The sequence below is a fragment of the Miscanthus floridulus genome, chromosome 2, assembly GCF_019320115.1.
Source record: "Miscanthus floridulus cultivar M001 chromosome 2, ASM1932011v1, whole genome shotgun sequence".
NCBI classification, from domain to species: domain Eukaryota; kingdom Viridiplantae; phylum Streptophyta; class Magnoliopsida; order Poales; family Poaceae; genus Miscanthus; species Miscanthus floridulus.
In genome coordinates this window covers 18,360,223-18,382,299 of record NC_089581.1, presented here as the reverse complement: position 1 = coordinate 18,382,299, position 22,077 = coordinate 18,360,223, and the positions used below count along the sequence as shown (strand labels likewise).

Here is a 22,077-nt window from a genome sequence, read left to right as displayed (position 1 = left end):
TGTTTCGCAGGGCATCCACATATCTTTACCCTCTTTTTACGAAGCTTTTTGCTGTTGGGTGTTGACGCAAGAAAGAGGCCGCCTTTTGCTGTTATAATTTCATTCCCTTTTCTCAGCTGTCCAAATCCATAGCCGTGGACCGGCGCAAGCAGGCAGGCGTAGGTGAGGACGTGATGAGATCTACCCGCGCAAGAAGTTTCCAAGCGTTCCCTCTCATGCTTGCTTGCCGCTTGCTTGACGTGGAGTGGTTGGGTCACACGCACCTCATCGCCCTCCTCTCACCGCCGCTCCCCAGCGGCCAAGAGAACACGCACAAAAAAGGCAGTAGATGAGCGGCGGCAAGCCGGCAGCGGATCGTTGATGAGCTAAGATTTTTTTTAACTAAACCACGAGCGCAGCAACGAGCCATAGCTTTCCATACATGTCATCGGCTGTCCTGTGCTTCCTTGTTTATCCCCCCAGCAATAACTTCCTGCTGCTGACACTGGCCTGGGAATGGGATTCTGATGCTAATTTAATTCGCCAGCCAGGTAGACGCCCTGAATTGCCACACCTACCCTCCCGGCGCCCGCCCGCCCCAATCATACGGCTACGAGCGAGGGAGGGAAGTAGATGTAGCAGATGCCATCCTTCTTCTCATTCCGGATCGTAGCTTGACGGAGCGTAGCGGGCAGGGCAGCGGCCATGTCGTCGTCGGTCCGGCACGGCTCGTCGAGGGGCCAGGCATGGTGAGTACTAGTAGTGAGCGCTGCTGGTGGTGCTGGCTATTTGAATTGCGGTGGTTGGATGCAGAATTCCGTTGCTTTCGCGCGTCTGTTGTGTTGATGATGGGTTCTGTATCTCGCGCCAGGTTCTGCACCACGGGGCTGCCCAGCGACGTCGTCTTCGAGGTGCACGACATGACCTTCCACCTCCACAAGGTGAGTTCTTGAGCTGCTCTGATTGTTGGGTTTTTTTTTTGTGCTCCCCTGCGTCGTGCTCCATGAAATTCCGCTGAGGCGTTTCCCGCGCAGTTCCCGCTCATGTCCAAGAGCCGCAAGATCCACCGCATGCTCAGCGAGCAGGAGGAGCAGCGTCCGGCCTGGGAACGGCGGCGGCGGCGACAGGTGAAGAGTGGTAGTGACGGAGGCGAGGACGGTGCTGCGGAGACAGAGATCGAGGAAGCAGAGGAGGAGGAAGAGGAAGCCGAGCACGGGCAGCAGCAGGTTAGGACGGGAGAGGGCGACGGGCAGCCGTACAGCATTGCGTTCTCGGACTTCCCGGGCGGGCCGGGCACGTTCGAGGCGGCCGCCAAGTTTTGCTACGGCGTCCGCGTCGAGCTCACCGCCTGGAACGTCGCGCCGCTGCGGTGTGCGGCCGAGTATCTGGAGATGACGGAGGACCACGCCGAGGACAACCTCGCAGCGCGCGCGGAGGCCTATCTAGACCAGACTGTGTTGCGACACCCCGGCGACGCCACCAAGGCGCTCAAGTCCTGCGAGGAGCTGCTGCCAGTCGCCGAGGAGCTCGGCATTGTGTCCCGCTGCGTGGAGGCCATCGCCGCGCGCTCGTCGGCCGCGTCGCGGTCCTGGTTCGACGACCTGGCTGTGCTCGGCCTTCGCATGTACAAGCGGGTGATGGCAGCCATGGCCGCGCGCGACGACGTCAGGGCGGAGGCCAGGGAGAGCTGCCTGGTGTCCTACGCCAGGGGCACCATTCCGGGGTTGTCAAGGTCCATGCGGCGGCGCCTCGCGTCCACGCCGGTGTCGTCGGAGGTGGAGCAGAAGGAGCTTCTCGAGGTGGTGGTCGCCAGCCTCCCCACGCACAAGTGCTCGGGGCGCGTGGTCACAGCCAAGTTTCTGTTTGCGTTGCTGCGCACGGCGCTCATCTTGCGCGCGTCGGATGCGGCGCGCACGGCGCTGGAGCGGAAGGCCGCCACGCTGCTGCAGCAGGCCACGCTGGAGGACGTGCTCATATTGAGCTACTCGGGCACCGCGGAGACGCTTTACGACGTGGACTGCGTCCAGCGGATCATCAGGTATTTCCTCGCGGAGGAGGAGCCTGGCGGCGAGGCATCGTCTTCGGCGGCGATCGAGGAGGAGGAAGCGGTGGCCGCGGAGGTGGCGCGGCCGTCTGCCGTGGTCATGGTGCAGGTGGCCAAGCTAGTGGACAGTTACCTCGCCGAGGTTGCGTCAGACGCCAACCTGAAGCCCGCCAAGTTCTGCGAGCTCGCGCTTTTGTTGCCCGACCATGCCCGTATCTACGACGATAGCGTCTACCACGCCGTCGACATCTACCTCAAGGTACGGGCACCACGGAGCATGTTGTCCACGTTAAAGGACAAAGAAAAAATGTCTCCTTTTGAGCTGTCACTGCCAAAGACCTCACCTCTTTTGGCCACTGACCGGCTAATTTGCAGGCGCACCCGCGGCTAACGGCGGAGGAGCGGGACAGGGTGGTGGGTGTGGTGGACTGCCGGAAGCTAACGGTGGAGGCGTGCACGCACGCGGAGCAGAACGAACGGCTCCCGCTGCGGGCGGTGCTGCAGGTGCTCTTCTTCGAGCAGCTGCAGCTTCGGCGCGCCATCACGAGCACGCTCCTCGCGCCCTCCGCCGGGGGCGCTCCGAGGGCAGGCCCCAGCGAGGCGGCGGCATGGCGAGGGGCGACGGCGCTGGCGCAGGAGAGCCAGGTGCTGCGGCTAGACATGGACAGCGTGGCGAGCCGGGTGCAGGAGCTGGAGCGCGAGTGCTCCAGCATGCGCAGGGCTATTAAGAAGATTGACGGGCGCGGCGGCAGCCCGTCGCCGGGCCGCCGCAGCGCGGACGGCGGAGGGGACGGTTCGAGGCACGCTGCGGGCGGGTGGAGGGCGCGGCACGGGTGCAAGTTCAGCACGCAGGTGTGCGACTCGCACGCGCGCAACGTGGTGGCGTCCAGGGCGTCCAGGATGGGGATGAGCCCGTAGGCCGTAGCCCCGTACGTGCAGTGCAGGCGTCCTCTCCTCCGGCGCTCGGTTCAGACATGGGAATTTGTCACGCGATCGCGAAAACGAGAAATTCGACCGGAAATCAGCACAGGAAGAGAATGGCTGAGAAGTTGCAGATCGTTTACCGCTCCTCAGTCTCAGCCTCTCAGGTCTCGCACGTTTTCATCTCTGGTTCGTATACGTGAGAGGCGTGATGGCCATTGTCTTCTGTGTCGCCCCAGATCAGATGGGCGAGGATCCGTGTGCGCTGTCTTGTCTGTACCGGAGGGCAGTCTGTAATGTGCTAGCAAGCCGGTTCCGTTCAGCTTGTTTCTACTACTAGTCGATTGCGTCGTGCACATCCGATTGCCCAGTAGTGCTTCTTTTGCCTTGGCCCATGGATGCTTTACAAGGGACAATCCTCTGTGCTCGACCTGCTAGGGTTTCATCACGTGTACACGTGCCATTGTTGTCAGGCTCACGGTCGCAGGGCATTGGCACATTGGCATTCACTACAGAGGTAACAGAACAAAAGCCTGTGCATGCTCTGAACCGGAGAGAGATCCATGTGGACCATGGAGTGCACCGATCATGAGCAAAGTACCTGATCACTAGGATGTGTCTAGTTGTCTGCATTAACTTGTACAACTTGTGTTTGGTTATCCACATACATTTATACTAATTTGGATTCTGATGTATAAGTTCTGATTAAGTGGGTGTTTGGTTCCTATGGACTAAAGCATTTTGGACTAAAATCTGTACTTTAGTTGGACTAAACAGCCAAACACTTGGACTAAAAGTGGACTAAAATCCTTGGACTAAAAGTGGACTAAAATCATTTAGTCTACAAAACTAGACTAAAATGGACTAAAAGGTTGGGGACACACATGCCTCTCATTTATTGCCCTCTCTCTCCACTTTAATCCATTTTAGTTTAAGGAATCAAACACCACTTTAGTCCACTTTTAGTTCATAGACTAAAATGGACTAGAACTTTTAGTCCATGGACTACAAAACCAATAAGGACTATCACCAGTGTAATACCCACCACATTTGCTGGTCTCGTCATCTTCTCTCGGAGAGTAGTAAGGAGAGAGACAAATAGCTTTTGTTGTCACCTCAGTGGAGAAAGCCTGAAATGTAGCAGAAAGTAGGCACTCAATCTGCTATTTGGCGATTCATACATTTTCGAGCCTATCTGGCAACCACGAATCCAACCAAATGTACGCCACCGTTTGCGAGTGCCCAAAACTTTATGCTCGCCTTTTATCGTGGTGCCCTGCAATCTAGCTTGTGGACAAAGGGCATGTTCACTTGAACTTTATCAGTTAGAATCTACAGTATTTTTCTCTCACAGTAAAATAGCTTCAGCCGGTTTTAATACTAAAATCAGATTAAATGGATCCTGCTCATTGTTTAAAAAGAATTGAAAATATAAATGGGGATTCTGCAGAATCAGATTACCTGCACTGCGTTCTGCTGGGCCAGTACTCATTACTCGATACTCGCAATCCAAACCATAGCTCATGGCATGCTTTTGCAACAAATGTCGAAGGTACTCGATCAAGACAGGCAAGCAATGTGAGCGAAATCATCCAAGTTTACAAAACTGGAAACTTAGCTCAGAGAAAATCTTGTTTCGATCGTGCACATGGATCGCAATGAATTTAGAGCTCATTTGGAGAGGCTCCGTTCAGCTCCAGCTCCACCACCACTCTAGCGGCAATGTGAAGGAACTGGTGGAGCCCCCAAAATGTTGTCTTTGGCTGGTTGCTTCTTCTTCTTCTTCTTCTTCTTCTTCTTTTGGCGAGATGCATGGTTGCTAATTCATTTGAAGAGGAGCCATCGAACAGTTACACAGTGCGTCACATTACTACACAGTGCAGTGCAGTAGTTGAGCAAGAGAGTCGAAGCCTTCAAGAGCCCAACCAAACGAGCTCTTAGTCAAGAAATATAACCCAGATGTTCAAGGCCAGAATTTACGAATTATACAATCAAAGTTCAATTGAAAATTGAGATCCTAGTTACCCTGGTTCCCATTTTGGAAAATGGAAACCCCTTGTCTAATTTGCTCCTGAGAAGACAAACATTAATGCTCTCGTGAGAATGTTCGAACGGACGAACGCGGCTTCTCACTCGTTACCACGCCGCCGCCCACTCGCTTCCGTCCGTTTCCCTTCTAATCTAAAAAAATACTCTCTACCTAGGGGTGGTCGCCCAGTAGGGGCTCGCCAAGGGTGGTCGCCCAGCAGGGGTGCTTGCCCAGGCCGTGATTGCAGGTGCTCGCCAGGTGAGTTGTTGCGGCCCTGAACAGGTGCTCGCCTAGGATCACGCAGTGCTCGCCACTCTATTGGGGGCACCAGCGAGCTCCATGCGCCACCGTAGACATCCACGCCGGTGTCAAGCTCCGCAACAACCAACCTTCATTCGTCCAAAAGCAAGGTGACATTGTGCTGAAAACTCATGTTGCAAGTTTATATTTCAAATGGTTCATATGTTTCATCCGGATGTTGCAAAAGTAGATAAGAGATGTGCACATGTTGCAATGCTATACATGTATGTTGCAAGCGTATGTTTTAAATGTTTCAGCTGTTTTTCAGAAGCATGTTGCAAGTGTATGTTTCAAATATTTCAGTTATTTCAGACATATGTTTCAGGTATTTTATCTGAAAGGTGCATATGTTGCAGTGGCTGCACACGTGCTCCCTCCGTCCACAAAAAAAATACAATTCTCGCTTCTCGAGAAGTCAATTAGTTTGAACTTTGACCAAAACTATATAAAAAATACTAACATTGCTGATGCAAAATTAGTATAATTAGATTAATCATAAATCTATTTTTATAATAAATTTATTTGGAGAAATAAATATTAATACTATTTACTATAAATCTGGTCAAACTTAATCTACTTTGACTGGCACGGATCCCATAATTGTATTCTTTTCTGGACGGAGGGAGTATGTTGTAAGCGTATGTTCTAAATGTTTTATCTATTTTAGACGTATGTTGCAATAAGTCCTCGATGTGCGTTCCCCACGGAGCGGCGTGGGCAAGCATACCAGCAGCCACGAGCGTCCGAACGTCCCGGCGCTAGCCACGCCGGAAAACAATCTGGGAAGCCGCCCTAGGCTACATGACGAATTGACGATGGCCAGAAACTGTGGAACCTCCAGGAGTCCAGGCGCCTTCTCCGTTTCGGGAACAGGTTAATTGGGCCGGAGCAAGGCCCAGGTTGCCAGGAGATTCGGGTGCAAAACCCATGAAAAACTACCTCCTGAGTCCTCCTGACAAAGCCGAGTAGACGACACTCGTCGCAAAAAAAAAAAAAAAAAAAAAAAAAAAAAAAAAAAAAAAAACCGAGTAGACGACACGATCACAGCGCGAAGAAATTAGCGCACCAGCATCGCGAGTTCACGACTGGCCGACGTCGACGTGGCCTCGCCAGATACCGAGAGCCGAGACGTTTCGCTGGACTGACACGACCTGCCAACCGTTGAGCCTTGACGACTAGTGCAGGTACGGAGTACATACTACGCAGGATTACGAGCTGCCGCGGGTACCATATGCATCGGCATCGCTGGCGTCGTGTGCCTGCTCTCTCCGTCGATGGCCGACGCGACCACGAACAACTGATAGGCATTAGCGGAGGAACGACGACGGCCTGAATAAGCGAGTTCGCCACGACTTGAGCAGCAGCATCACCGCGCGAACAAAACACGCGCGGGCGGCGTGTCGTCGTCGTGATCGCTGGCGCGACAAGCTAAGTTTGCAAAAACTGACAAATGACAACGCTACGCCAGCTCCACGGCTATTCAATTCCCAGTACAGTTCCAGGTAAGAAGACCATGGGGCCCAACGAACGAGCGAGCGGCCGCCACACAAGGCAACAGGTGGAGCAAAGACTTCATACAACATCGGTTTTAGAGCAGAAGGGAACTAGGGAAGAGAGAAGCTCTGTACATCTAACCCAAGCTCGGCAATGGCAGTGGCAAGCGGCAGGTTGCTTAGGGCAACCACCAAGGCATTCCAAACGGGCAGACATCTTCCTTCATCTTCGACGTCTGGTAACACCAACACCTACCGCATCCCCTCTCTCAAGTTCCCGTAACTATGGGAGGCGAAGAAGCCGCCGCACATGATCAGCCGCGGCGCAGAGAAGAGGGCTGCCCTAATCACCCTGGGAGCTGCCAGCATGACACCTGAGAAGAGGCAGGGGGTTTTCCTGTCGGAGTCGGGGGTGAAGAGCATTGATCTCTTGTTACCCCTGGCGTATGAGATCACGAGGAGGATGATCCTGAGACAGTTTGGAGCCGCGCAGTTGGCACTGGCAGGGCAGTGCTGGTCCAAGATCATCGAGAGAATGATCCATCAGGTAAGAATTCTCTGAAAGACATGCATGCTACAGAACTTGCAGTTCATAGAAACCAGCTCTTCATCTTTGCTAACAGAGTTGATATGGACAACAACGTCATCAGGTCATCGTTAACTGCCAGTCTTTCACACTGATCGGTGTTGCGGGATCCCTCGTTGGTTCAGTCCCGTTGTTTGCTGAGGTAGAGAGCCTTTCTTCAGTTTTTTCTGCCTCCTATAGGCTATAGCCAATGATGCGAGTGAAGATTTCCCAGGCTGACATTTCTATACGCTTGCAGGGTTGTGCAGTTGTGATGAAGTCATTCTTCATGCGCTTCCACGCCATGTCCCACGCAGTAGATCAGGGTGAAACCATAAGGCTGCTTATTGAAGCGTTAGGTACACTAGCTATTATGTCCGCTAAGTACCTTCCTTACATGCCAGTTTCAGTTCGCACACTGCTGTACCGACTAACTTGAGGCACCAATCTCTCTCTCTTTAGACATGTTTCTGATTGGCACTGCCCTTCTCACGTTTGGCATGGGCTGTACATCATGTTCTATGGTTCTCAGAGCATTCAGAAACAGGCACGGCACATTGACACGTCCCACTTAGCTTAGGTGCATTCAATATGAAGGTAAATCGACCCCTGTCAATACTTGTTGAATACACAGATCCATCACCCATGCATGTATTGGTGCTAATAACAAGGAGCTACAAATCCATACCAGAAACTGAAAGAAGGGGCCAGGATCAGGTCCGTCACGCAGGCGAAGACGAGGATCGGCCACGCCATACTCCTGCTGCTCCAGGTGGGGTTCTTGAGAAGTTCAAGAGCGTGCCGCTGGTTACTGGACTCGACATGGCCTGCTTTGGTGGAGCGGTGCTCGCTTCCTCTGCTGCTGTCTTCCTCCTCTCGAAGCTCAATATGGGCCAGGATCGAATGAAGCAAACCTTTACTTGAACATATCTCCATGTCGCAGCACAGGAAATACCCACAAATTGCAAGTATGGATACACAGAAACAAGAGGAAAACGCATTCCTTCTACAGTTCTACATCAAGGGAAGGGGATCTCAGAACATTCAGAGTCGCAGTGCCCGCGTTGCACTAGTAGATTACTTTCAGTTTTCGTTCACTAGTTTTCCAATCTTTACCCATGGTTCTCATAAATGAATTTGTATATTCTTTCGCTCTTTATAGTCAGCAAGACTGGCAAAATTGATCGTGAAAAAGAAAAGGTCTAGGAAATTAGGAATAGAAGAAAAAAGTGTAGGGTTCTTATGCTTTCGCTTATGTAAAGGGCAAATGGTTTGTACTTCACATCCATTATACGATGTCAATAAAACTTATATGGCTCTATTGCTTTGTAGCACTAGTACTTTGTGTTCATTACACCTTGTCTCAAAAAACCTACTATGGAAAGAAAAATTAAAAAACAAATTCATCTTCTTCCGATAGTACGTACGTAGTCATACACTCATACTTTATGTCAATGGAAATAAAAATGAAACATTCAGCTTCACAGGTAAAAATAAAATTCAGGCTAAAAAAAGTAAAAAATTCGAATGGAAGAAGCTTCGGGTCACATACTATTCGCAAAAAAAAAACTAAGTTTGTCAAACCGTACTCTTACACGGGCTAGTAATTTTAATAGACATAAGTGGTACAAGCCATAGCTAAACATTAGGACTCATTAATCAAAATTGCTTACCCTCATTTGTTCACGACACAATACTCATATGAATACGGAAATACCCTAGAATCTTTATCGTGTTATGTAGACTTTAGCTACCAATTACGCTATATATTTTTCTATCTCCATTCATAGTTTTCCCTTTTGTATCATACTTCCACATGGGGTTAGTAGAAACCTTAGTTTGAGCTACATGCATAAACATGAGTATTGTTAAAAGGTGACCTCGCATTTGCCGACAAGACCTAGGAACCGTTTGGCCGGGCTCCTGCCGGCTCCGGCTCCGGCACTGTAGCAGGGTGTCGGCCGCTGGGCGGCCGACAGGAGGCTGCGGGAGCCGGAGCTAGTGGAGCTCGAATTTATGGCTCCGGCTGCTGCGACCGCGTCTGTGAGTGGGGAGGAGAGGAGAGAGAAAAAGGGCTTCGATGAACAGTGAAATATGTATAGATGAACAGTGATTTCGGCGCAGGAGCCGGAGCCGCCCGCAGCCAGCCAAACGGGTCCCTAGTACTTACAAGATTGATCCAAAAAAGTAAAAGAATATGTGTCGTTCAATTTTATTTTATAATGATCTAACGATTTAGATTTAACCAAATTTCTCATTGAAAAATAGTAGAAGCAAATAATTTACAAGCATATATTGGAGTAGTTTGGGATCTATATTTTTATAATGGGAGAGGTAAGTGACTAGAAATAGATTTAAAGAATATTTTGGTTTATTTTAATAAGACCAAAGGTATTGATTTATATTCTAATTTAATGGATTACTTTATATTATTTCTAGAGCGGTGTAGGTGGTAATTTACACGAAGTCTCGTGAGTCCGTTTTAGGTTATACTACCTCTATCTCTATAAGGATGCAACTATGTGTTGCGTGTCAGTTAAAATACTTCAAGTTTGATCAAGTTTCTAGTAAATAGTGTTTATATTTATGACTCTAAATTAATTCATTATGAAAATATATTTTATAATTAATCTAATGATATTTATTTTATATTATAAATATTTATACTTTTTATCTATAATTGATCAAACTTGATATACTAAAACATGATACTATTCCAGAATTACATTTTTTTTATGGAGGGAGTATTTCATAAGGGCTATGTTGGATAGTTTAGATATAGACTTGGGTAGTAATTTTAGACTTTCTTATGTTGGCAACTTTTTTAGAAATTAAAATAGGTCCAGGAACCCTTTAGATTCTTGCCATGGTAAACATTAGGCTTCACAAATTTGACTATACCCACATACCACTGTCCATAGATCCACGTGTCATTCACTAAAGTGGCAATAATCGTAACCATGGGGCAAGTTTGCATTGGTAAATTTCCAATTATTTCTAGATCGAGTGGATATAATTGTCAGCGGTGATAAGAGTTTACTAAATTGACAGTTGAATAGCTTTGTTTATTGTGAAAACTTTTAAATATTTTTTTTAAAGAAAGAGTCTTGTGGACCTCTTTCTCGATGGAGTGATTCCATTGGATTTTTAGAAGGGAGCAGGGTAGAAAGCTAGTGAGAAGCGATTCTCTACTAATTTCCACTAGAATATAGCAGGGAGCAAGATAAAGTAGTTTTTTTTACTCTCATCTCCTAGTGTAAATGGAGAAACGATTCTCTCCTAACCCTAACCTGAATTAGTTGGCATTTTTAAGTATTTAGCTTGGTATAGAAGTGATTCTATTAAAGAACTGAAGGTGGAGCTCTCCCCAATAACCCCTTAGATAGATACATCTTGTTTCATGTATGCGCATCTGCGGCGGCTTGGCTGTTATTTCGGGTGCCTAGCGCCTGATGCCCTAGCTCCGCGCCGTCCTTAATACCGCCGAGTATCCGCAGCGAGCCAGGGAGGAGCGAGATTGCGAGATGAGAGCAAAAGCGGATGGAGGCCGCGGAAGTTTTTTTTAGCAAGACGGCACCCTTCTTTATTCATAGGAATAACTTTATTAGGTGGAGCAACAAACTAAGGGGGTGTTTGGTTCCACGGACTAAATTTTAGTCCATGTCACATCGGACGTTCGGATGCTAATTAGGAGGACTAAACATGAGTTAATTATAAAACTAATTACACAGATGAAGACTAATTTACAAGACAAATTTATTAAGCCTAATTAACCCATCATTAGCACATATTTATTGTAGCACCACATTGTCAAATCATGGACTAATTAGGCTAAAAAAATCGTCTCGCAAATTAGTCGCAATCCGTGTAATTAGTTCTTTTTTAGTTTATATTTAATACTCCATGCATGTGTCCAAACATTTGATGGAACAAAGACTAAAATTCAGTCTAAGGATCCTAAATATATCTTCCAACCGATAACTTTATCAGGTGGAGCAACAAACTAAATATATCTTCCTACCGATAAGTATACATCAGCGTTGCCGCGGAAGACTGACTGGTGCTGAACTGCTGATGCAGCGGATCCGCGTGATTGGTCTGGAAGTGGGTTCGACGATGCTCGCGGGTTGGGAATGGGCCCATATGGGTATGTAGTGGCCCCGTCATATTGGGCGAAATGTGAAGAAATATAGGCCGGAAGCCCATCTCGGCTTCTCTGCCTGCGGTCGTTTGTGTGGTTGGCGACGCCCATGCCTTATGCACCTATGCTCCTTTTGTTCACTCTAAAAAAACTTACACTCCTTCTGCAAGATGTAAAAATATGAAAACTTACAGGATTTCGGTTGTTTGGACTTGTCTCCACAATGCTTCATAAGTTCATATAGTTTTGAGATGTGAAGATGGACTCACGTCCCCGGAATTGAGGCCTCGTTCGCTTCGCTGAAAAAATAAGCCGAAACACTGTTCCGGCTGATTCGTTGTGAGAGAAAAGCACTGTTCTGACTAAAAAAACAAGCTGAAAAGTACGGATTATAAGACAAGCGAATATGGCCTAAATCATGGTTAAACAACTTTGTTTAATCTGTGTGCTGAAGCTTATTTTTTTCATTTCCTTTTTTGTCTCTTGAGCTTTTTGGCTTCTGCATTGTAATCTGGTTTGTACTCCCTTTTGCAGTCCTGGGCATCGGGCCGGCCCGGCCCGGCACGGCACGGTCACGGGCCGGCACGGCACGATGGCTATCGGGCCAAGGAGGCACGCCGTGCCCTGCGGGCCGTGCCTCATCGGCCTGCGGGCCTGGCCTTCGGCCCAGGCACGGGCCTGTGGGCCATTTTTCATGCCGTGCTGGCCCGTGAGGCACGGTAAAAATAACAGGCCGTGCCAGCCCACATCCCGTTAAATCTAAAACACCTCCAAATAAACATCTCAATCCATTTAAATATCAAAAAGAGCTGTTTGTGCAATGCTGCCTCATTAAAAACCTACCTAGGTAAAACTCACTCTTGTGAGAAACCCTAGGCAGGAAAAAAGAGTGCAACCAGCTCCAAATGTCTTAATCTTACATAGTTATTACAGACCATTGTTTAAATGTTCAAATGAAAACTAAGCAAGTGAGTGAGGGACACATCCACTCTCAACTCACACAAAAGTACTCCAACACTTCCAGCCAACCAATGCCACTGTCAGCCACCAGATCCATCATCTTCACCTTCTGGTTCATCCAGGAACAGATTCTCGAATGCATCTTCAATTTCCTTGGTATCAGCAGCTTCATGTTGTTCCCTCTTCTCTCCTAGCTCCCAGTCCTTCAACAAGGTCAGCATCTCAACATGTTCTGGTTTCAAGCTCCGGCGCCGTTCTTCTAGGATCCTCCCTGCTAAGCTGAAACAAGACTCTGAAGAACAAGTGGAAACAGGAACTGACATGATATCTCTGGCCATAATAGCTAGGATAGGATAGGTTAGTTTGTGGTCCTTCCACCACAGAAGAATGTCAAAACCATCCTCATAAGCAGTTATGCAGTCGCTGTCCAAATAGCTTGAAAGTTCAGAAGCAGTAGAGTGAGAAGAAAAACAGGCAGTGCCACTGGAAGGACCAGGCAGACCTGATCCTCCAAAAATTACCCCCCAAGCCTGTTTTCTCTTACCAGTGGGTGGGGTAGGACCAGCAACCCTTTGTGACCTGGTTGCACCAAACTTTCTCAAATATTTCTCAAACATTTTATGCAACTCAGTTTTCAAATCAGCATAGTAAGTAGTGTAATCAGTACCAGTATATTTAGTAAGTAAATGGAGGACCCTTTGCATACCTCTCAGCTTAGCTCTAGGGTCAAGAATGAATGCAAATGAGTATAAGAGAGGAATGTCCTTCCAATACTTAAGAAATTTATGCTGCATAGGGTACACAAAGGGTCTAAGATTAACATCTCTTTCACATGCATGCAAATGAGTTGCAATCTCCAGAACATGGTGTAGCACAAGAGGATTGGTAGGATAATAAACACCAGACAGTGTAACAGTAGAGTCATAAAATACTTTCAGGAACTCCAATATTTTCCCAGCCACGTGCCAATGGGCTGGAGACAACAGTGCAGAACCATAATTTGAATTTATGAACACAGAAAATACTTCACTGTAAGGAACCAAGTGTTTTAGCATGAGATAAGTAGCATTCCATCTAACATCCATGTCTAAGCCAAATTTTCTAGGTCTCATACCTTTAGCTTCACAGTAGTTTCTAAACATAGCAATTCTTTGATTAGAGGAGTTCAAGAAATTAATTGCAGTTCTAAAATCCTTTATATAAGGTTTGATTCTTTTTAGTCCAGATTTGACTATCAGATTAATAATGTGACAAGCACAGCGTTGATGCACAAGACTGTAACCAGGTGCAGGATCATCAGGTGCAGGATCACAACCAAGATAACCAGCAAACATGGGTGTCAAAGTTTCCATAGCCTTAGCATTAGAAGATGCATTATCTAAAGTGATAGAAAAGATTTTATCAACCAAGCCATACTCCTCAACAACAGATGCAATGGAAGCAGAAATGTTTTCACCAGAATGCTTAACTTGAATCAACCTAAGACCAACAATCTTCTTTTGCAATTCCCAATCAGCATTCACATAGTGAGCAACAACAGATATGTAATCCTCTTTAGCATTACCAGACCATATGTCAGAAGTCAAAGCAACAGATGCAGAAGCATGCACACAGTTCCTAATCATAGCACGACGTTCAGCAAATAACTTATCCAGATCTCTAGTGGTGGTTCTTCTAGATGATCTAACAAATCTTGGGTTATGAGAATTTTTAATATATTCCTCAAATGCATCAGTGTCACCAAAACCAAGAGGAAGATCAAGCCTAGCAATCAATCTACACAGTTCAGTTCTAGCAACAGCAGGATCATAGTTCCAATTATGCAAAGACCCATCAGCATTAAAAGCTAGTCGAGACTGAACCCTAGAAGCATTATCAAGTTTCTGTTTGCAAGATTTTTGGTGCCTAAGAATGTGACCAGTACCAGCAGTAGATCTAGCACTCAACACAGTTCTACACATCTTACATATAGCTCTAACACGCACATCGACACCATTAATCTTCTCATAAACCTCCTCAAAGTCACCCCAGCACTGAGACTTGCGCTTACCAAGTCCAGAAACAGCACCAGAGGAAGGAGTACGAGTACCATTACCATTAGCATTACCATTAACACCAGTGTAGTTGGAGTGGGTGTTGGAGTCCACCGTCCCTGTCCCCGTTGCCCCTGCATCGACGGCATCGACGTCGATCGCCGGCTGTGTCCCACGGGTGGCGTCATCAAACACCGCAAAGGGGTCACGGCCGTCATCGTCGTGCTCCGGGGATAGCCCAGCCGTGACCAAGTCATCGTCGTCAGTCACAGGGAACATGGCACCGTCGCCCTGCGAGTCACACGCCATGGGGCCCTCGGCCGCGGACGGCTGAACTCCAGCACCGTTCCTCAACGGTGCGTGGCTACGGCTTGGCCGCGGTGCCATTGCCCATCGTCCGTCTATGCCAAGGCTAGTTGACGACGAGGCATCGGCAGCAGACCTGCAAAGAAAAAGAACACGTAAAGAAGAAAAGGATGAGAAAATGATCCCAAAAACAGAATCAAAACACTGAGAAACGTATAGATCTAGGGGCTAGGGTTAGGGTTACGAATGGGGATGGACTTGCCTGCGCAACCGGAGCCGGATGAGAAAATGATCCCAAAAACAGAATCAAAACACTGAGAAACGTATAGATCTAGGGGCTAGGGTTAGGGTTACGAATGGGGATGGACTTGCCTGAGCAACCGGAGCCCGGCGCCGGAGAAGACGAGGGCCACACAAGGGCAAGACGGGATTAAGAAGGACGGCGAGCGACGGTGGAAGAGAGACGGGGAGGCGGACTCACATGTTCATCGACAAACAGAGGAGAAGGAGTAAAAAGGAAGACGGAGAGGGACTGAGGGAGCAGGGAACTCAGGGAGAGCCGGAGAGGTGATGGAGCGGCGGCGATATCACCGGATCCAAGGACGACGGTCGCACCGGCGACGAAGATGGATCGACGAGAGGAGGCGAAGATGGACCGAGCGGGTGTCGAGTGCGGCTGCGGTTGGGAGGCGAATGGGATTAGGGTTAGGGTGTCGAGTGCGGCTGCGGCCTGCGGTTGGGAGGCGAGGCGAATGGGGTTAGGGTTAGGGTGATGGAGCGGCGGCGATATCACCGGATCCAAGGACGACGGTCGCACCGGCGACGAAGATGGATCGACGAGAGGAGGCGAAGATGGACCGAGCGGGTGTCGAGTGCGGCTGCGGTTGGGAGGCGAATGGGATTAGGGTTAGGGTGTCGAGTGCGGCTGCGGCCTGCGGTTGGGAGGCGAGGCGAATGGGGTTAGGGTTAGGGGCCGGCCGGGGGGGGGGTCTCGGTTATATGGGGAGCCGGGGAGGAGCCGAGGAGGCCAGGAGGGGAGGGGGCCGTTCTTGGGCCGCCGGCCTGCTTGCCTGCTTGCGGGCCGTGCCGTGCCGGCCTGTGGGCCTAGGGTTCGGCCCAAGCACGGCCTGCACCCCGTGCCGTGCCAGCCAGGGCCCATTGACCTTCGGGCCGGGCCAGGCTAGGGCCGGGCCTAAATAGCGGGCTCCGTGCCGGGCTCACGGGCTCGGGCTTTGTGCCCAGATATGCCCTTTTGTACTGTTTCTTTATTTCCAATAAAAACCATTAGGGGTGCGCCCCTCCTGTTCAACGTAAAAAAAAATGGACTCGCGGTAAAAATGTGCCCATTCTTCTCAAAAGATGAGGAAATGTTTCCCCTAAAAAAAGATGAGGAAATGTTTCCCCTAAAAAAAATGAGGAAATGTATGCAGTACAACTCTCACCACCCAAAACAAATGATTCTGCCATTCTGGAGACACTGCAACGATACATTTTGTGAACACTTGCGTCTCAGGTTATTAGCAAAAAAAACTACGTTCTTAACAGGTTGCCAATTCAAATCGCAAATGAAAAGAAGACAAAAACTGGATCGTTTATGACATATATGATCGCTCACATTTTTTTTTCCCTGATGGGCGATCGCTCACGCTTAGTAACTCTCAGCAGAGGAAACGCTGAGCTCAAGAAGCAGCGCCGCCGCCGTGGCACCAGGGCGGGGCCGCTGGCCCCGCAGGACGGCATGCCCTCGCGCGAACGCGAACGCGCCAGTGCCGCCAACCACTCGCAGCACCTCCTCCTCCCCGTCGTGCCGGCGTCGCCCGCCCCGCCGCGCCTTCTCGTCGCTCGTCTCGACGCAGAGGCTGCCGGACAGCCCGGCGCCGCCGTCGAACGCCAGGTGCACCGTGTCGAACACCGACGCCGCGGCGCCCCGCTCGCCCGCCGGGAGCAGAAACCCAGAGGCCGCGCCGACGGTCGTCGACGTGCTCTCCGGCCCCGCCGTCATCCGGTGGTGGAACACCAGCGCGCTCACTCCTCGCCGGCGCTCTTGGACTTGTTGCTCTTGCTGCACGACCGGCGCCGATACCGTGGGGTGGATGTACACCGTCAAGGTGCGCTGGCCTGGAGCGCCCTTGTGGCCGCCGCCGGACCGGTGCGGCAGCGGGGAGACGGTGGCGAGGAGGACGACGACGAGGACGGCGGCGGCGATGACCACGCAGAAGATGATCCTGGCGAGCATCGTCGTATCATTTCTTATCTGTGGAGGCCAAATGCGGGACTGGGCAGCCCGGTGAGCATTTCAGGAATCGCGGTGCGACGCAGCGGTGATCGGTTGTGATTTCTTGGATTTTCTGACGATGGATCGGAGAAAGATGCTTGGAGAGCAGTTGAATTAGCTACTTAATCCATTGTGGTGCCTTGGGGTCAAACATAAACTGAACCATTGACGAAAAGGGCAACGCAAAATAAACAAAGCAAATGACTTGGGTTTAGTGTGGTTGGAACGTAAGCCATGGGCGCCTAATGGTTCGACTGTGCTAGTTTCTGCTTTCCACTATCCTACATACACACGATCAATCTATATGATATCACATATTAGCAACGCTGAAACTTACTTTATTGTGATTCTGTGCGCTTAATTTAGGCACAAACAGGAGATCATGTCCTTTTGTTGTCAACCTCCATTTTCCCCTTGACGTGGTTGCAGATTTTGGTTGGTAACTTCTCCGTCCTGAAAAAAAATGCAATTCTAGTTGCATCCCCAGTCAGACTAATTAAAGTTTAACTAAATTTCTAAAAAATAATATCAATATTTATGACACGCCATAGATAATACTAGATAATACTATGACATATATTATATGATGGATTCAATGATACGGTTAAAATTAAGATTATTTGACTTGATAATGTGTTAGAATTGTATTTTGGGAGCATTGTTGAGCATACATGAAATCGACCGAGAGGCAGTGATCAACACTCAACTCCATATCGCTTATTTTGAATTTAGCTAAAAGTCACCGGGTAACAGCTAGCGCATTGGCACCTCGCCATCTTGCGTTAGTTGTCTTGGAAACTTCTTACTTCTTAATGAAACACGTGCTAAGTATGTTCTGGAAAAAAAAGAATTTGGCTAAAAGTTATAGCATTCAAGATAATATTAAATTAAATACTGATGGCTCGACAAAGAGATAGGTAATCTACAAAATTCGTGATTGTGTTACTAGACACCAGAGTCTCACAACCATGATCTCCCCCTATATGGAAGCCTGAAATATGGCCTACACCCACACAGTAGTGCATATTCAGAACACCTTATACCAACAAAACTATTAGAACAAATCCAAAACAGAACAAAAATTGCAAAGGAGAAAAGCAATCCCGTTCCCATGATAGGTAGGGGCGTCGGATTTAAAGCGGATCCAGTGCATCCATGATCCATCTGCCTGTACAGTGCATCCCCCATCAGGTCGGACCAACCAGACTGATCATTGGGCAATGTTCAGTGCACTGTGCGAAGTAGATCTCACGCAGCCTGTTCGCTCGGTCGTATTTGGTTTATCAGCCAACGAACAATATTTTTTTCTCACACCAAATCAGCCAACAGTACTTTCAGCCATGGCTTGTCAACCAAACAAGCCCAAACAAACGGGGCGAAGATCTCTCTGCTCTCGCCGGGGTGACAGGGACACTGCATCCCTCGCAAAGTCGCAAGCCACAAACAGTGTGTCCATGAACACGGATTAGTTAGTCCATTCATCCAGCAAACTAGTACTGAACATGGCCCCAATGATGCGGTTGACCAAACCCATTTTGAAAATCAGGCGGGGACAAGAGATGGGTGACAGGGTGAGGGGATGCATTTCCTGTGTGCAGTTCCTTTTTTGTTGTTGAAAGATTCCTGTATGGAGTTCTCACGGACAGGAAACAGAGGATAGTGCAGTACGCGCGCGTGCATTGCCGGATTTGTCTAACAGATGCTCCAGCCAGCCTCCATAATCGATGAAGGCATGCAGGCGGGGGTGACAGAAGGGTATAGCGCCAGTGTGCAAGTGCAATGCATTTGCCATGCAGCCGGAGAGCCCACGTCCTCGTCGAACAGCCAGCCCGTTTTGGATCTCGCCCGTGGTGGATGCACAGCCGCTGGTTGGTTGCCGTCGAAGCCATTAGGGGCCATCCGGGGTCAGGTGAACCCTCCAGCATGATCTCGCCGGCAAGGTCGACGTAGACCCCAAATCGGAGAGGAAAGGGCATTGGCACAAGAATGTAAGAATGCAAGTGGGTAGCTAATAGTGGTCTTTGTATTAGCTAAACTAATTATGGTCAAATGTTATTCTATTTACAACCTCTTCGCTTGTTGGTTTCAGCCAGGGCTTATCAGTCAGCCAACAGTGTTTTTCTCTCACAACAAACTAGCACCAGCCGGGCTTATCAGCTCAGAAACCAACCAACGAACAGGCCGTTAGTTTCTCCTCTCACTCAAACTTGGGATTGTGAGAGGTATTTTGTAGATCATGGATTGTGAAAGCTGAGAGTCAAAAGGTAAACAAACAAATCCAACCGAGGAGTGGACTGTTGATCTAGACAAACTGAACTGTGGAATTTGGATTTTTTTTAAAAAACTGTTTGTTTGTTAGTTCCAACTTTATTAAATTGTAAAAGACACAATCCGATAACCCAAAACTGAAATGCTTGTAGACCATCCACAACACAAAAAAGCTCTCAGTGATGCAGTTGAACAAACCCGTTATGAAAATCAAACACAGACAGTTTTGAGATGGATAGTATATATGTCGAAATTAGCAAGAAAAGATCAAATAGTTAGTGCTAATAGGCCACTTTGTCACCTTGATCTATTAGCATCTATTAATGGGATAAATGTTGCCGTTAGTTACTAAAAATTAGCATGCTACTTCCTTCGTTCTGAAATATAGTGTATTCTAGAGATTTTAAGGTATATTCAGAGAGAATAGAAGAGACGTATATATCCTTTTTTTTAACGAGAATTAACTTTGCTTTTAAGAAAGAGACGTATATATCCTCACTTTATTTTCTAATCAATTTAAGTCCTGCTTGTACAGATGTTGTCATCCGCGTGTGTAAAGGGGGTTGTTTGATAAATAGCAAGGTATAATACTTTTTTTTGTTAATCACGGTCACGGTACACACAGCTCTGTTCGCCTTTGCTTCTTTTGGCTGCTGCTGCTGTGCAGTTGCAGCCCATCGGCTGCAAAAGCTTTTCATTCTCTACACTTTGCATACCAGTTGCAGGTGCTGGACATTTGCTGTTTCAGGGTTGGAGGGCTGCTGCAGCCACAACAATCTCTATTGATCAAGCTCAGTATATGCGCACACCCTGTCTTTACAAGTATATACGGAAGAGTAAGCCGTCAGATCTTAAAATAGATGAAATCACCTAGGCATCTCATCATCAATGGACGTCTCATCGTTATATTCTGAAATAAATACAAAAAAAATACTAGAAAACAACCTAAAGGCTCAGTTCGCAACAATACAGTGCCATGTTCGATTTGTTCGGCTTCTTTTTTCAGCCGAAACAGTGTTTTTCAGTCAGTTTTAGCTAAGTTTCAGACCAGCGAACGGGGCCACTGTCGACCAAGATATTTAATATTCCTTCATTTTTTACTTGGATATTTTTTAAACAGAAATGCTATACAACACATATGTATTTTAGCACATAAAAAACACATGAATTTTTTAGCACAAAAAACACACGGCGAGACACAGCAGTGCGCTTTCTTACGACGAATGACCCATGACGTGATGCGACGACCCATGACGCGACACCAGCAGTGCACCAGCAGTACTAGCAGCGCAGCACCAGCACCGGCCAAGGGACCACGACGCGACGACCCATGACGATCGGGCAGGCAATGGAACCAACCGTTCTGTAATTTGTCATTCCATAGAAAAAAATTGTTTTCTGTGATATATGATCTATGATTTATGGATCTGTGATCTTGTGATTGTCTGAATGTAGAAGAAAGATGAAGGCTGTTGGATCTTAATCTTATGGTGCAAAAAAATTATGTGTTAAAATTATATAAAACACGTGATTGTCCCGTAGACGGACTGTTTTTAAATGGATACACTATAGTATTTGAGAACAGGAGTATATAACAAGGATGAAATAGGGCTCTATAAATGGACAAAGAACAAAGGATTAGGATCTACGCAGGCAGGGCCGCAGGCTGACAGGAGGGCGGCGCCAGTGTGCAATGCATTTGGCTGCGGCTGGAGCCCTCCACCTCGCCGTGCGTCCTCGTCGAACAGCTCGCCCGTTTTGTTTTTGGATCTGGTGTCGGCGGCAGTTGGACCTCTACCAGCCACTTTTGTGAGATTCTGATTAGCCTATCCTCTGCACCCAGCGTCGAATTTTCGTGCAGGGAAGAAGAACGGGAAGGCCGAACGGTGAGATGCTGAGCACCTGATGTGTGTTTTGGTTGGTGGATCGAGAATGAACAGATGCGTTAGGATAAGCTATCGATCAAGCCTTCAGGTGTGATGATACATTGGGGCATAACACGTTGTTCTGACGACAGACAGAGGCTGCGGACGGTCACTCACACGTACGCTCGGCTGGACGGCTGGTGTCACGAGCTCAAACGGCACACGGCAGGGACAGAAGCGCCCACAGCCAGACACGGCTAGCTAACCAGCGACGACAGTACACGATGCTGGTTGCCGAGCGGGACGTGCCAACGCTGGCATTGCTTATTCGGACGGAACCGTGCACGGTGCGACAGAAACCTAACACCTTTACGCCAGGTTAGCTGTTAGCAATACCGATCCAACCAATGCAGCGGTAGTGTGCAGTGCAGCGTAGCGGTGACCACCACTGCTTGCGCCAGAAAAGGGGCCTGCTGCGCCAAGCTGGAACAGGAGTCGTGCCGTTTCGTTCCTGGCCCACTAGATCGATCGAACGGAATTCAGTTGATGGCTACATGATCACTTGATCAGATCAGAGCAGATATAAAGGGATAACAAACAGACACGGAAAGATGGCCTTTAACTCAGCTCACTTCCGTCTTCCAGTCCAGGAAGTTGGAGCATTGCCGCACCGGCTGATGCTGATGCTGATTTGATGTGAGAGAAAAATACTGTACCACGACTGATAAACCCTCGTCGGAACCAACAAGCGAACAAGGGAATGCCGTTCCGATTCCCCATCGGCCGAACCAACCTACCAACCGAGCTGGGCAGCTGGTTTACCGTCGTCGGGGCGCACATGAGCGCGAGAGCTTGCCTCCGGCAGCGCTGCCCCTCCGGTGTCGGCCCGTCCGCGAGC

At 48.5% G+C, this 22,077-nt stretch overlaps 3 protein-coding genes and 1 pseudogene across 3 annotated transcripts; 2 read left to right on the top strand and 2 right to left on the bottom strand.

Moving 5' to 3' along the window:
• The first annotated feature begins 240 nt into the window (after window positions 1–240).
• Window positions 241–3,600, top strand: LOC136538082 (BTB/POZ domain-containing protein At5g66560-like). Its single transcript, XM_066530073.1, has 4 exons — window positions 241–728; window positions 851–920; window positions 1,014–2,282; window positions 2,399–3,600. Exons 1-4 carry the CDS (start codon window positions 685–687, stop codon window positions 2,939–2,941), a joined length of 1,926 nt encoding a protein of 641 aa, XP_066386170.1. The 5' UTR covers window positions 241–684; the 3' UTR covers window positions 2,942–3,600.
• Window positions 3,601–6,782: 3,182 nt separating this feature from the next.
• Window positions 6,783–8,555, top strand: LOC136538081 (uncharacterized; annotated as a pseudogene).
• Window positions 8,556–12,512: 3,957 nt separating this feature from the next.
• On the bottom strand, window positions 12,513–14,774 carry LOC136536169 (zinc finger BED domain-containing protein DAYSLEEPER-like). Its single transcript, XM_066528549.1, has one exon. The coding sequence runs from the start codon at window positions 14,772–14,774 to the stop codon at window positions 12,513–12,515; it is 2,262 nt and encodes a 753-aa protein (XP_066384646.1).
• A 1,637-nt stretch (window positions 14,775–16,411) lies between these two features.
• LOC136538080 (dirigent protein 21-like) lies at window positions 16,412–17,199 on the bottom strand. Its single transcript, XM_066530072.1, has one exon. It carries the CDS (start codon window positions 17,005–17,007, stop codon window positions 16,420–16,422), a length of 588 nt encoding a protein of 195 aa, XP_066386169.1. The 5' UTR covers window positions 17,008–17,199; the 3' UTR covers window positions 16,412–16,419.
• Between the last annotated feature and the right edge of the window lie 4,878 nt (window positions 17,200–22,077).

What these genes read in the sequence shown, in the direction of transcription:
- LOC136538082 (XM_066530073.1), top strand. Translation starts at nt 685, where the DNA reads ATGTCGTCGTCGGTCCGGCACGGCTCGTCGAGGGGCCAGGCATG. An exon ending in TCGTCGAGGGGCCAGGCATG is followed by an intron (nt 729 to 850) that starts GTGAGTACTAGT and finishes ATCTCGCGCCAG; the next exon opens with GTTCTGCACCACGGGGCTGC. An exon ending in TGACCTTCCACCTCCACAAG is followed by an intron (nt 921 to 1,013) that starts GTGAGTTCTTGA and finishes TTTCCCGCGCAG; the next exon opens with TTCCCGCTCATGTCCAAGAG.
- LOC136538080 (XM_066530072.1), bottom strand. Translation starts at nt 17,007, where the DNA reads ATGCTCGCCAGGATCATCTTCTGCGTGGTCATCGCCGCCGCCGTCCTC.
- LOC136536169 (XM_066528549.1), bottom strand. Translation starts at nt 14,774, where the DNA reads ATGGCGTGTGACTCGCAGGGCGACGGTGCCATGTTCCCTGTGACTGAC.